The following is a 12,133-nucleotide window of genomic DNA, read 5'->3' as shown; positions in this document are numbered from 1 at the left end:
TGTGGCCCAGCTTAAGAGAAGCAGAAAGGATGGAGAAGGCCCAGATCACAGAGCAGCCCCCTGTTCCCTGCAGGGCTGGCGTGCCAGGGAGGCACAGAGGTGCCCGCTGCCCCTTCCTGCAGTGCAGAAACCACCCCTGGTTTGTGCCTTCCCCTTCCTGGGCTCAGCAGGGCCCGTGGGTGTCCCCAGGCTGCGGTGTCCATGCAGCAGGTGCTCTGTTGCTGCATTTATCGATCAGAAAACCTGGCTTTGTTCAGCCACAGAAGCTGGGGGGCCTGGAGGAATCAATGCAGCTGGGCACATTAGGTGGAAGAATTTACTAGGAAAAAATGGGAAAAGTATTCTATTGAATTTTTCAGCTGTTGTGTCCACAGCCCTCCAATTTTCCCCTCTGCTACACTGCTAAAGGGGCATCCTGATAAATGGAGACAAAGTAGATAAATACACTTTTAAAAAATGGCAGGGATGTGCTTGTCATCATGCTGTGAGAAGAGATTTTTCTTTATGCAGTGATTAAACCAGGGAAGGGTGAGCGAGAAACCATGAGCTCAGAAATTCACTCCTTCATAAAAAAAAAAAAAAAAAAAAAAAAGATTTCCAATACAATTGACACATTGCAGAGGTGAGAAGCGCTTCCCGGCAGGGACATCCTCAGCTGCTGCATTTGGGAAAAGCGATGGGTTCTGCTTCACCCTTCAGCAGCACACACGATGCCTGATGGCACGTCCTGCAGCCACGAGCCCTGGGGGCAGGGTCTCTGCAATGTCACCAGCTCGAGGCCGGCGACATTGTCCCCTTGTCACCAAGTTTGTCCCCTGCCTGGGGGGTGGCTTGGTGATCCTGCTGCTCCGCACAGCCCTGCTCCCCCACGTTGGCACCAAGCTCTGACGTGGTTCCTCTGGAAAGGTTTTGGTCTGTGCCTGACCCTACTGCCCTTTGCTTGCAGCGTGCAGACGGCGCGGGACACGCTGTGCTCCAGGAGGGAGACGTGAGTGAGCCCTCGGAGCTGCTGGCCACAGGCGTGGTGCCCACACAGGGCTGTCGGTGATGGCTGTGTGTGTGCCACCATGTGCCACCATGTGCTCCATGCTCCCACCCCATGTGGACGGACTGGCTTCTGTGCCAGCTCCATGTGCCCCGTGTGCCCCTGACGGTTGCGCTCTCCCTGGGCACTCTGCTTGTGCCTGCTGGGCTGCAGTGGGGCACGTTGGGCTGCTCTGCAGCCTGGGAGGGAAACAGAGACCCCAAAGGGCTCCATCCAGCCCCCAGCTGGAGCAGTCAGGGATCAGTTGGGGTCAGGGACCCCCAGCCCCCTCCCGGCACTAACAAAGGCTCTCCTGTCCTCTCTCCTCTCCCCGCAGGGATGCCTGCTCCAGTGTCGGCTCCGTTCTGAGCTTGGAGCCTGCAGAAAGCATCCGCTCCTGGCTGGGCTCGTCTGCGGGCTGGTCGTCCCCGACGGGTGCCAGCATGGCCGGGAGCCTCTCGGCGCAGTCCATCGGGAGCCGCAGCACCCAGGGCCCGAGGTAAGGGGCTGCCGTGGGCACGGCGGGCAGCAGCAGCCTGGGGGGAGCCCCACACAGCTCTCCTCTGGGGAAACCACTGGCTCTGGGTGTCAGCTCCAGTGGATTGCAATGTGGGGAGGGGAGGAGAAGCCAGCACCCTGCGGTGAGGTGCGGGCTCTGGGTGCTCGCTGGGCTGGTGCAGCTCTAGGGTGGGTTTTGGGGTGGGCAGCATCCTGCAGAGCCATGCGCATGGGCACGGAGCCTGGGGTGTGCAGCCAGCAGAGCCCTGCTGGAGGTGGCCCAGGGAGCAGGGCTGGGTGTTGGAGCCCCAGGGCTGGTCCCTTGGTGACACCAGTGTCCCCTGTGGCTCCGTCCCCACGCAGAGCACAGCCTGGCCCCAGGGCTGCTGGCGCTGATCTTCTCTCCCCGTAAACCTCACGGTCACACACATCTGGTGGCATCTGTTGATTTCACCGTAATTTTCCCTTCCAGCTAAGATATCTTTAAGGATATTAAGGGGGAAAAAATCAATTTGCAAACACTGCTGGTGGATCAGCCCAAACAGTTTAGCAAGAGCCTTATGTTATTAGTTCTTTAATACTTGCTCTGCGAGGAAAATATCTGCCATGGCACACAGCCTGCGGTTGGGCCACTCCAGCTGAAAAAAGGCTTTGGGTGGCTTAGGGCTTGCAAGGCGCCATGACCAACATTTGCAATCATTTTTCAAGTTTGTGTATTGTGAAGGTGCTTGGGGGGCAGCGAAGGAGCCCCAAGGGCTGAGAGCAGCATGGGTGGCTGCTGTGAGATGGCAGAGGCACTGCCGGGCAGCACACGGACCCTGCCGTGGGTTCCCCCTTCTGTGGGTGTCCTGGTGCAGCGGGTATGGGGCTGAGGAGGGAGAAGGGAGGGGAACAAACCCGGTTTGGTGCAGCAGGTCCTGCGGCGCAGCGAGGAGCACGGCGGTGGGCAGGAGGGAGCGGGGGAACCGCGGGGCTCGAGGTCGCAGCATCAAATCAAGGAAGGTAGTCGCTGCCACGCCAGGATCAGGGAAACGCCAGATGAAAGCCACTACATCAAAAACATGCTTCAAGCAGTAAAATATCCCTTGATGTATTCTCTAGAGATAATTTAAAGAGGCGATGCAGCCTATTTGAGGATTTGTACGCCATATGCTCACTTTTCGCTACCGAGGAAGCAGTCTGCATTTACACAGTTTTAATATGAAATATGTTAATTTTTGGTGGCGATGCTGCCGGGCTCTGAGCAAGCTGCAGAGTGGCCGAGCACTCGCGTGGCCAAACCACTGGGGCTCAGCTCCGTGCTGTGCCACGGCAGGGACGCGTGGTGGCAGGGGCTGGGCAGGAGCCACTGCCAGGGCTCTTGGTGTCCTCCTGGTGCCCACCTGGTCCCTGTCAGTGTGTGCTTTACGGGTAGGAAGTCCATGCAGATGCAGCTCTCCGGCTGCCGCTCGTTGCAGACATTAGCATTAATCTCCCTGCTCTCATTCCGGAAAGGTCTGTCCTCGCTGCGTGCCGTGGCTTTGTACAGTAAAATAGCTAACTATTGCCAGAATTAATTTTCTGAAGAGCAAGTCCCCTGGCAGCAGATACCTTGCATAGGCTGGAGCAGCCTGCCCAGTGCTGGGAGAAGGCAGGGCTTGGAGCAGGGCTGGGAGCAGGGCACGAGGTGACTGGGAGCTCCCCAGCACCCCCCAGCAGCGGTTCCTCCCCGTCCCCCAGCACCTTTTGGGGTCTGCTGGTCCGAGTGACCCAACCGTGCTTGTAAGTGCGTGGCAGTGAGTCAGGAGTTAGGGCTTGTATCATGTCTCTGAGCTAAAGTGCGCTGGATTTATAATGAAAGGGCAGGTTTGTAGGCTTGGGGATTAATAAAAATAACTTGCTGGGCCGACCACGGCCATTGAGAAAGGAAATTTGTACCTAGACCTGGAAATAATGTGACAATCTGGCTCTGTCCTGGGGTTAGTGAGAAGGCAAATTGCAAATCCCAGTGTGGGAGCTGTGTTTGGCTTCGCTAATCTAAGATGGAAACATTAGAGAGGAGGCTGTATGAAATGCAAACAAACAGAAGATGAGACCGGTAGGTAATAAAAACGAGATCAGCGAAACGAGCTCTTCCTTATTAAGATTCCTTTGTCTTACACAAGCACCCAGTAATGAAAAATGAATCTGCCTAGCACTTGCTTCTCTGTAGTACATATGGGATATTTCCTGAACAAACAGCTGTCAAAAGCCAGAGGAAAGAATATAAGGCTATTATCGTCAGCGTCGTGCACAGAAACGAGAGATTTGATTAACGTTTTCTTTAATTCTCTGCTATTTAAATGCTTGTACAAAATGTTGGACAGCAGAGCTAAGCCTCAATAAATATGACACACAGCAGAGACGGAGAAACCTTCCGTTTTTTATTAGGAAGCAAACCCAGAACTTAATACATTAATCCTGCCTCTCGCCAGGCAGGTCGTGGCAGCCGGACCCCAGGTGCAGGCAGGGGAGCTGGAGGACCCTAAAGGTGCTCGCACCCCACAGCACCCACAGCCCCGGCGTGCCCTGGTGCTGCTGCTATCCCCGTGGGGCTGCCCAGGCTCTGTGGGGCTGATATGGCCTGGGGAGAGGTGGCAGCTCTGCTGGCGGGCTCCAGGCATTTCCCCTTCTGTCCTCATCCCCGAAACCTGGACCCCAGGTACCCGGCTGCTGGGATGTGCCACGCTTGTCTGGAAGCGGTACGGCGTCAAAGCAAATGGTTATATTAGAACTGGGAGCTGTTCTGTAGATGACGGCGCGATGAGAAAATCCTCTTCTGTCAGAAATTAGGCCAATTTCTTCTCTCTCCCTGAAATGGAGTTGTCTTGGCTTTATTTATGAGCTCCCAGGAAAAGCATCCGAGCTCCACTTTTATCCCTGGTCATGTGTTGCAGTGCATGTGCGGATTTTATTGTATAAATTATTTCAACTACCATAATTGTAATCATGTTAATTGCTGTGTAATCTTCACTAATTATTGTTGTATGTCATTTGCTTTGGTGTGAATGGCATATTACAGAGTTCCTTTTGGCTCGCAGATGCCTTCAGAGCTCTGCATTGGGCCCTGAGCCTTAGGAAAGCCGCCTTCCCGGCAGCGGGGCGACGAGCGGGGTTTGCTTTGCAGCACGCCCGCCCATCCCACCTCCCACAGCATCCCCCACCACCCCAAAAGGGTTGGGGAGCACCACGTGAGGCAGCAAAGGCCGGGGATGCAGGGATGCTGTCCTGAGCCCTAGGAGCCGTTGGTTGCACATCAGCCCCTGGTTCGGGATGCGTGGCTGGAGGGGAGCTGTTGCAGGAAGGGGCTGGCTTGCATTTGTGCCCCTCATTTTGCAGAAGGTAATTAACAGAAAATGAGGTGTAATTTCCGTGCCCCTGAGGCCCCAGGGCACGCAGCAGTGGAGGCTGCAGCAGGACGCTGAGGGCAGGAGCCTGGGGACAAAGCACTGAGGGGGGGGTGCCCAGGGCTTGGGGGTCTCCAGTGGGCACAAAGCCGGGCAGCCCCTGCAAAACAGCCCCCCAGCCCCCCTGCCTCATCCACGTTCTCCTGGAGAGAAGAATAACGTGATATTCTGGTCTCCAGGATGGACTTTTTGGTGGCACCCCCCCGGTTTTGGCAGCGCTGCTTCCTGTGAGGGAAGCGTTAACAGCTTCTGCTGGAAGGACTCGAGTGTTGTGGGTGCTGGAAAGAAAGAGGAAAAGTGCCAAAAGCTGAGAAATCCTGCGGCGCTTCCCCTCGCACGGTGCTTCACTGCCTGGGGGGGGTCTTCAGCTTCAGCCCTTCTGCTGGGGGCAGGGGTCTGAGCACGGGGTGGATGCGGCCCCTTGTGCCGGGACCTGGCCCGGTGCTGGGGCTGGGCGCAGGGCTCCTGCTCGCTGCCTTTGCTCCACTGCAGGCTCCAAAGATCTCCGTAAAACGAGGAACTGCCCGTCACGCTGAGCAGGACAGTAAATTGCCGAGTGCGAGCTGGCGGTGTTCACAGTCCATTAGTGCTCCTTCCCTCCTCACTTCACTTTTATCTCGGTCTTAAAAAAACAAAGGAAGGTATCGAAGCTGACTGTTTAATTTATGAAAGCCGGCCATGCAGCACTGTTTGCAAACACGGGGAATGACTGGAGCAACTTCCATATTCTCTCGGAAGGTTTACACCCGTTATTTAGGTGGGATGCGATTTAGGATGCTAAAAACCAGCGTTACCAAAACGTCTCCAGCCATTACTCAGCTGGACACTTCAGTGGCACTGGGCACAGCAGCGCGGTGAGCCCTGGAGGCTGCTGCATTCCTTGCAGGAGATGAGCCCTGTGCTTAATTCTCTCCAGGTGGGATACCCGAGCAGTGTGGGGCCGCTGGAGAGCTGTGGGCATGCAGCCCAGCAGGCGCCGGGGACCGAGGGGACCTGCAGCAGCTCCGTTCCCCTCCGGCGGCTGCAGTCCCTTCCCCTTGGCCGCCACGGAGTTTGTCTCGGCGTGTAAATGATTTCACGGGTCAGCAGAGCCCGAGCTGAGCTTGTCCCGTGTTGTCGCTGGGATTATCCACTCTCACCCCGTTCCCATGGCGACGCGAGCCTTTCCCTGGGCAGGATGCTTTCCTCCTGCTGATGGAAAACCTGACACATCCTGCACATCGCAGCCTGCTCACCTCCCGGAGAGCTGTTTGCATTTAGGTTCTGCTGCTTCACCCCATGCTTCCCTCTCTTTTTCTCTCCTTTTTGGTGCCAGACACACTTGGACCCAGGAAGCCTTTCCAGGTCCTGGTCCCCCCGGGTGCTTTCTGGCTGAGTGAGAGCCAGGCGGTGCCGAGGGGCTCCCAGCAGCGGGCTCAGCCCCTGCCAACCTGCGGTGCTGGTGGGCGCCCGCGCTCCCCGTCTCACCGGCACGCGGCTGAGAGCGAGCAGCCTATAGATAGTAACTGGCTATCATTGAGCTAAAATTACACACTGCGCAGCGCTGCAGAGCGTCGGCTTTATTTCAGACGTGCCCTGGCAAAGCAGCCCTTTGCCTTTCCCTGCAGTGGCACAGGCAGGAAATCCATTTCTTCAGCCCTTCACGCCAACGTAGGTGATGGGGTGAGCGCGCAAAGTGTCACAGCCGGGGCTCGGTGTCACTGGTGACACCAAGACAGTGAGTGAAGCCCCCTCCCCACCTCTGAGCATCAGGTCTGCAAGGACAGGGATGGGCTTGGAGCAGAACAGCCCTTTCACAGCCTGCAGGCACCAAGATCTGTCTCCTGGAGAAGGAATTCAGCATCCGTGGTGCCTGTGGGGACGTTCCCCGGGGACGTGCCGTGTCATGAGGTGGTGGCGGTGGGCGGTGGTGTTGCCCTTTCTGCTGCTCGACGTCTGCGCTCAGTGCAGGCTGCCGGAGCCATATGTGCCGTGCCGATGCCATCCCCAGTGTAGCACCACGCTCCTGCTTACAACCCCGTGGGCCCGCCGGGGTGAGGGCTGTGTTTCAGGGGCAGAGCGGGCAGAGCAGCTCCTCACCGCTGAGCGCACAGCACCCCCGCGGTTCCTGCCATTCGCAGTGCCACTGCTTGCAGGGTGAGCTTCCAGCCCCGCACCATCAGGCTCACTGCTGACAGCTGCTCTTCAAAGAGCAGATTTTCCCCCAAACTGCATTTGCTTGGAGAGGAAATCTGTGCTGCTGGGTGGAGAGCTGCCGGGCTGCTCTGCCAGCCCCTGCCCAGCTCATGCTCAGAGCCCCTCTTTGCAAAGCAAATCCTGCTCCATCCCCACGTGGAAGGAGCTCGTCCCTCGGCTTGTGCTCTGCCTGGGGCTGGGCGTTGGTTCTGCTCCTGCAGTTCCTGGTGGTTTTTCCTTCCCCGAGGAGCACTGGTGCAACATGACCTACGGTAATATTAAGAGGTATTCAGGCTGCTCTGTGAATTTGAGAATAATCTTTGGTTTGGGCAGAAACAAAAGAAGTCCTCTATTTTGCTATAAGCTGACAGGAAGGAAGGATTTTTGGAGGTGTTTGTTGCTTTGGCAGAGCTGAGGTTGGTGATGCCGTACACTTTGTGCCATGGAGTCAGCTGCTTTGGTTTGCTCAGAGTTATTTAAGATAAAATCTTCGGTCACTGCTGAACTTCTCGATGCTGCAATGAGAGTTTATTTGGAGATTACCGTGCAAATGTCAGCTTTTTGCCGCTCACGCATGGCCTTGCTGAATGACATTATGCTTAGTGGAAACCACGCTGCTTAAACTCACGTGGCTCTCTGTCGTTTAGGGGGAGCAGAGACACGGCAGAGCCAGCACCCACCCGGCCGGGCTCTTCGCTGAGCACCACGAGGTCTGTTGATGCTGGGGACCTGGGGACGGCTGCGAGTCCTTTGCTCGGTGCTAGAAGACGGGAATACGGAAAGCCTCCCGCAAATGAAGAGGATCTGGCAGGCCCAAAGCAGCCAGGGGATAAAGCAGGAGCGAGGTCCCCCCTGGTGCCGCGGCGGGGGCTCTCGCCCGCCCTGGAGGGGAGGACCCCCAGCCCAGCATCTCCTCCGGTGCTGAGGGGTGCGTGCTCCCCGCTGCCCAGCGCCTCGGCCGCGCTCTCTGACTACGTGGGGGAGCTGCGCAGGAGAAGGGGAGCAGAGAGGGGGCAGGGCCCGCTGCAGCTGGAGGACACCCCTGCCCTCCCCATCTACCGCACCACCGGTGCCGCTGCCCTGCGGCGCTGCCGGGTGCACCCAGAGGTGGCCGAGACCCCGGGGGACTTGAGCACGGATCAGCCCGGGGCAAGCGGCGGAGCCGGCAGCAGCCTCCTGCGCTCCAGCAGCCTGCGGAGCATGGCCTGGGAGCCGGCAGAGATGGGGGAGCCGGCACGCTCCCCGGTGCTGAGAAGAGCCTCCAAATTCGGCTCCTGTGATTCCCTTCTGCTCTCCCTGGGCAGCTCCGGCCGTGGCCTCAGCTCGGCAGCCGCAGGGATGGAGCCACTCGGGGTGCCCCGGACGAGGCCGTGGAGGAGCTGCCTGGAGCCATCAGCGGAGGAAGGAGGGGAGGCATCGGGCTGGGCCTCCCTGAGCTGTCGGAGCGCACGGTCCAGCCCCGGGCTGGGCGAGGGGCAGGGGGACGACCCCAGTGGCTGGAAGATGCCCACCCTCAGCTTCGAGAGGAGAACTGGCCCTGACCTGGACGAATTCCTCCCGGCCATCCGGAAATCCCGCTCCACGAGCAGCCTGGCCAAGCCCGGCAGGGACAGACGGGACGGCCACCGGCCCCTGACCGTCCGCTTCGAGGACGAGGCCATCGCGGGTGGCTCGGCCTCCTCCAGGAGCAGGAGCACGGTGCAGCCCGGCCTGGCCCCTGGGGGGGACACTGGCACCCTCTCCGACTCCGACTCCTCCTCGGGCTCCGTCCGCTCCTCCAGGAGCGCCGACAGCATCAAGCGCCGGCCGTGGAGGCTGGATGGGGAGGGCTGCAGCGGCAAAGGCACCACCGAAAGCAACGTGGAGAACCTCCGAGCAGAGGCAGAAGGGAAGGAGGATGACGTGAGCAGCATCATGAGGAAGTACCTCGGAAAAGAGTGAGGTAATCACCTGAATCTGTGAGATGTGCCCAGCCCCTGGGTGCCCTGAGCACAGAGTGGCGATGGCAGGGTCACCCCTGAGCTGCTGCCCTCCAGCCCATGCTGCCCCGACACCACAGGGTGCCCACTGTTCTCCCCCAGACTTCCCAAAAACACCGTCCCCTAGCTCCTGCCACACAACCCCACAGACACATCCCGCTGTCTGGGCGCTCAGCCCTGTGGCTGTGCTTGTCTGCTGAGCTTGAAATTTGCCTCGCCTCGACACCGAAGGTCACCCCCCCCCCAGAGGTGGCAGCTCGGCTTTGTCAGGCTCACATCTTGTAGTTAGCAATTGTCTGTGACAACCACTTGGATCCAATTTTTGGATTACAACTGACACTTGGAGAATCAGGATTTATTGCTGCAATCCAGGTTTGAAAGCGAAGTCCCTAATGAATGCACCGCAACTGTAATTAAGTGTTTAAAATAGATTAGAAAAACATTTTGTAAAACCGTTGCCTTTAGATGAACTTATTGGGTGTCAAGCTGTGACCAAATTGACTAAGCCAACACAAGGAGGGAGCATGTGTTAATAAAGCATTTCTTTCCAGGAAGCAACATTTGCATAATGAGTGTCCCACTCAGCGCAGCCTGGCGCAGCGAGCTGCACTCACCGGCCCCTCACCCAAGCAAGGAGCTGCCACCAGGCAGAATGCTGCCCCACATTTAGCTGGGGCATCAGATGGGAAATGTAATTAAAGCAGGGACTGAAAGCGGCTCCCCAAAAGCCAGGAGATGGTTTTACACCTGATGAGACCCTTTTGGGTTTAATTACATACTGGTTTCTATGCACTCCCGGTCTATTTCGTGTCATTGTGGGTGTGCTCGGGGTAAGCCATGGGGTGAAGAACTTTTCTCCTGCAGTCGCTCGGCTGCCCGAGGTGTCTCACCCCACTGTGCACTGCTCGGAGTTAAGCAAAACAGCCAAAGGATGCTTTTGGGGCTGGGTGTGAAATGCAGTGCCAGCAGAGCGGAGCATGAGGGCTGGTCAAACCGAGCTGCGTGGTGAAGAGCACGTTGCAGGATCTCACTCCCTGTGTAAGTTTTTCTTCTATTTTTAGTTTCCAGAAGCTGAGACTGTATCTGAAGCTTTTATAATTCCATTCGTATTTGAAGCTGGGCATGGCCGAGGTTCCCCAGCTCCTGCCTGCTGGGACACCTGCCCACGTCCCCCGACACCAAGGACAGCGATGTGGTGCCTGTTGTGGAGGGAGGCTGCGTTCCCGTCTCTGCTTGGTTTTTACACAATAAAGGATTTGCTTCTTTGACCCAAGCCTTCTCTTTCCTAGACGAGCCACAGCCTCATGTGTCAGGTGTTTGTGGCACGATACGGGTAAATGCATGACTGTCCCCATCAGCACTTGGCTAGAAGGGTCACACCGGGGTGCACAGCCCCGTGCGCACCTTGGAGCAGCATTTTTAAGGCGAATTGGGCAGGATTCAGCATTTTGCCTTGCCTTTTGGATTCCTCATATTTCTTTCTAATTTAAGCCAAGCCATTGCAGCAAGAAGCACTTTCCTTGTCACAGATGAATGTGAAGCCGCCGTCTCCGGGTTCACGTCAGCACTTTACTCAGCCTCGCGCGCGCTGTGAGCAGTTTCTCACCCCCAGCCAGCGCCACGGTGCCAGCAGTCTGGGGGATTTGGGTGCAGCCCCGCAGCCTCAGGGTCTCTCTGCTCACACTGCTGAAATGAGGGACTCGGAGCTGCCGCTTCCCATCTCCCTGCTGCTCCTGGGCATGGTGTGCGGGCAGTGCCACCGCCCAGTGCCCCCCGCTCCTGGGCATGGTCCAGGAGCTGCAGCAGCCCTGGTGAGCCCGGTGCCCAGTGCATTCATGCAGGATCCAGCCACCAAAGCCACTGCAAAGTGATGAGCACCCAGCACCGGGGCGTCCAGCCCTGGTGGGCACCGTCCTGCCTCCTGTCTCTGACGTCTGACCTGGAATATTGGGTGGCTGAGGTGTCTGCTCGCGGTTCGTTTGTAATCTAAAATTGGTACATGCAAATAACTGAATAATCTGAAAGAGCTGCACAAACGGCTCATTATTGGTGGAAGCTGCAAAGATGAGTCCTTTGACACTGAGCTTTGTGTCTGGAATTACCACAGCACGCTGCTGCGGCGGGGTGCTGGACGTGGAGCTCTTCCTATTTAAACGTGCAGAAGGGAAGCGGGTTTGTGTGCAGTAACATACAGACCTTGTCTTTTTATTCTCTTTCCTTCTGCTTTTGCTTTGCAGGACACAAAGGAAATTGCTCTGTCACTTGCAATGGCTGCACACATCCTTTCACAGGGAAAAAATGATGTTTGGACGGGAGCCTTTCAGGCTGAGTCCCGAGAATTGTTTGTCCTTGAGACGCCTGCTGCAGGAGAGGCAGCGAGAGCGAGCGGCCGGCAGCTCCGGCCGGCAATAAACACCACACAGTGCAGCACAGGGTGTAAAAACGCCCGTCAGCCACAGCTCCCATAACACAGGAGACAAGTAACCGATGGCCGGAGCAGCCAGGGGCAGCAGCGCAGCACTTTATGGCCCGCAGCAGGACAGGAGCTGTTCGCCTCGTCCCTGTATTTCTGCCCCCTGGGCTGCTTTGGGCCGCCCAGCGCAGGGCTCCTCTTTGCCCCTGGGCTCGGGGACTGCCTTGTTGTCAGCCCCACTGGGGGCACCGCCAGCCCCCGGCACGGCAGCCGTGGGGAGATGGCTCCACAGCAGCCAGAGCAGCGCCAAGCGGCAGAGGCCGCCAAGTTTCTAATTAATATAATTAAAGCACGCATTTTGCTTCCAATGGATGTGCTTCCTGCGAGCATCCATCAGGGAAATTAGCTCCACGAAGAGCTCCTTCCTTTGTGAGATGCTCGTATTTCAGGACTGGCAGTGCCCAAACCCATCCTGCTGCTGACGGCAGGGATGGGCGCAGTGATGGGTGCTGGACCCGGCTGGTCCCGTGCTGTCAGACTGTCCTCAGCCCGTCCCTCCCATAACTGGTGGGTAACTGAGCACCAGAGCAGGGAGATGGGTGGGCTCCTGCCTCACTCC

At 57.6% G+C, this 12,133-nt stretch overlaps 1 protein-coding gene across 5 annotated transcripts in view; it reads left to right on the top strand.

Annotated features, from left to right (window-relative positions):
- The window catches only part of MYO18B (myosin XVIIIB), a 55,902-nt gene extending 45,533 nt beyond the window's left edge, over positions 1-10,369 (top strand). For 3 of the 5 annotated variants that reach the window (XM_072024232.1, XM_072024234.1, XM_038187523.2), the window contains 4 exons: positions 947-988; positions 1,362-1,523; positions 7,770-9,064; positions 10,163-10,369. In XM_072024232.1, coding sequence (XP_071880333.1) covers positions 947-988; positions 1,362-1,523; positions 7,770-9,063 — 1,498 coding nt within the window. In that variant the 3' untranslated portion in view covers position 9,064; positions 10,163-10,369. Of the gene's footprint in view, positions 1-946; positions 989-1,361; positions 1,524-7,769; positions 9,065-9,652; positions 10,138-10,162 lie in introns of those variants that run through there. The other 2 variants (XM_072024231.1, XM_072024233.1) reach the window with 2 other exon arrangements.
- The last annotated feature ends 1,764 nt before the right edge of the window (positions 10,370-12,133 follow it).

Source organism: Anas platyrhynchos, chromosome 16 (assembly GCF_047663525.1).
Source record: "Anas platyrhynchos isolate ZD024472 breed Pekin duck chromosome 16, IASCAAS_PekinDuck_T2T, whole genome shotgun sequence".
In the NCBI taxonomy this organism is placed as follows: Eukaryota; Metazoa; Chordata; class Aves; order Anseriformes; family Anatidae; genus Anas; species Anas platyrhynchos.
The sequence above is the reverse complement of the archived record's forward strand: the minus strand, read 5'-3'. Positions and strand labels throughout refer to the sequence as shown.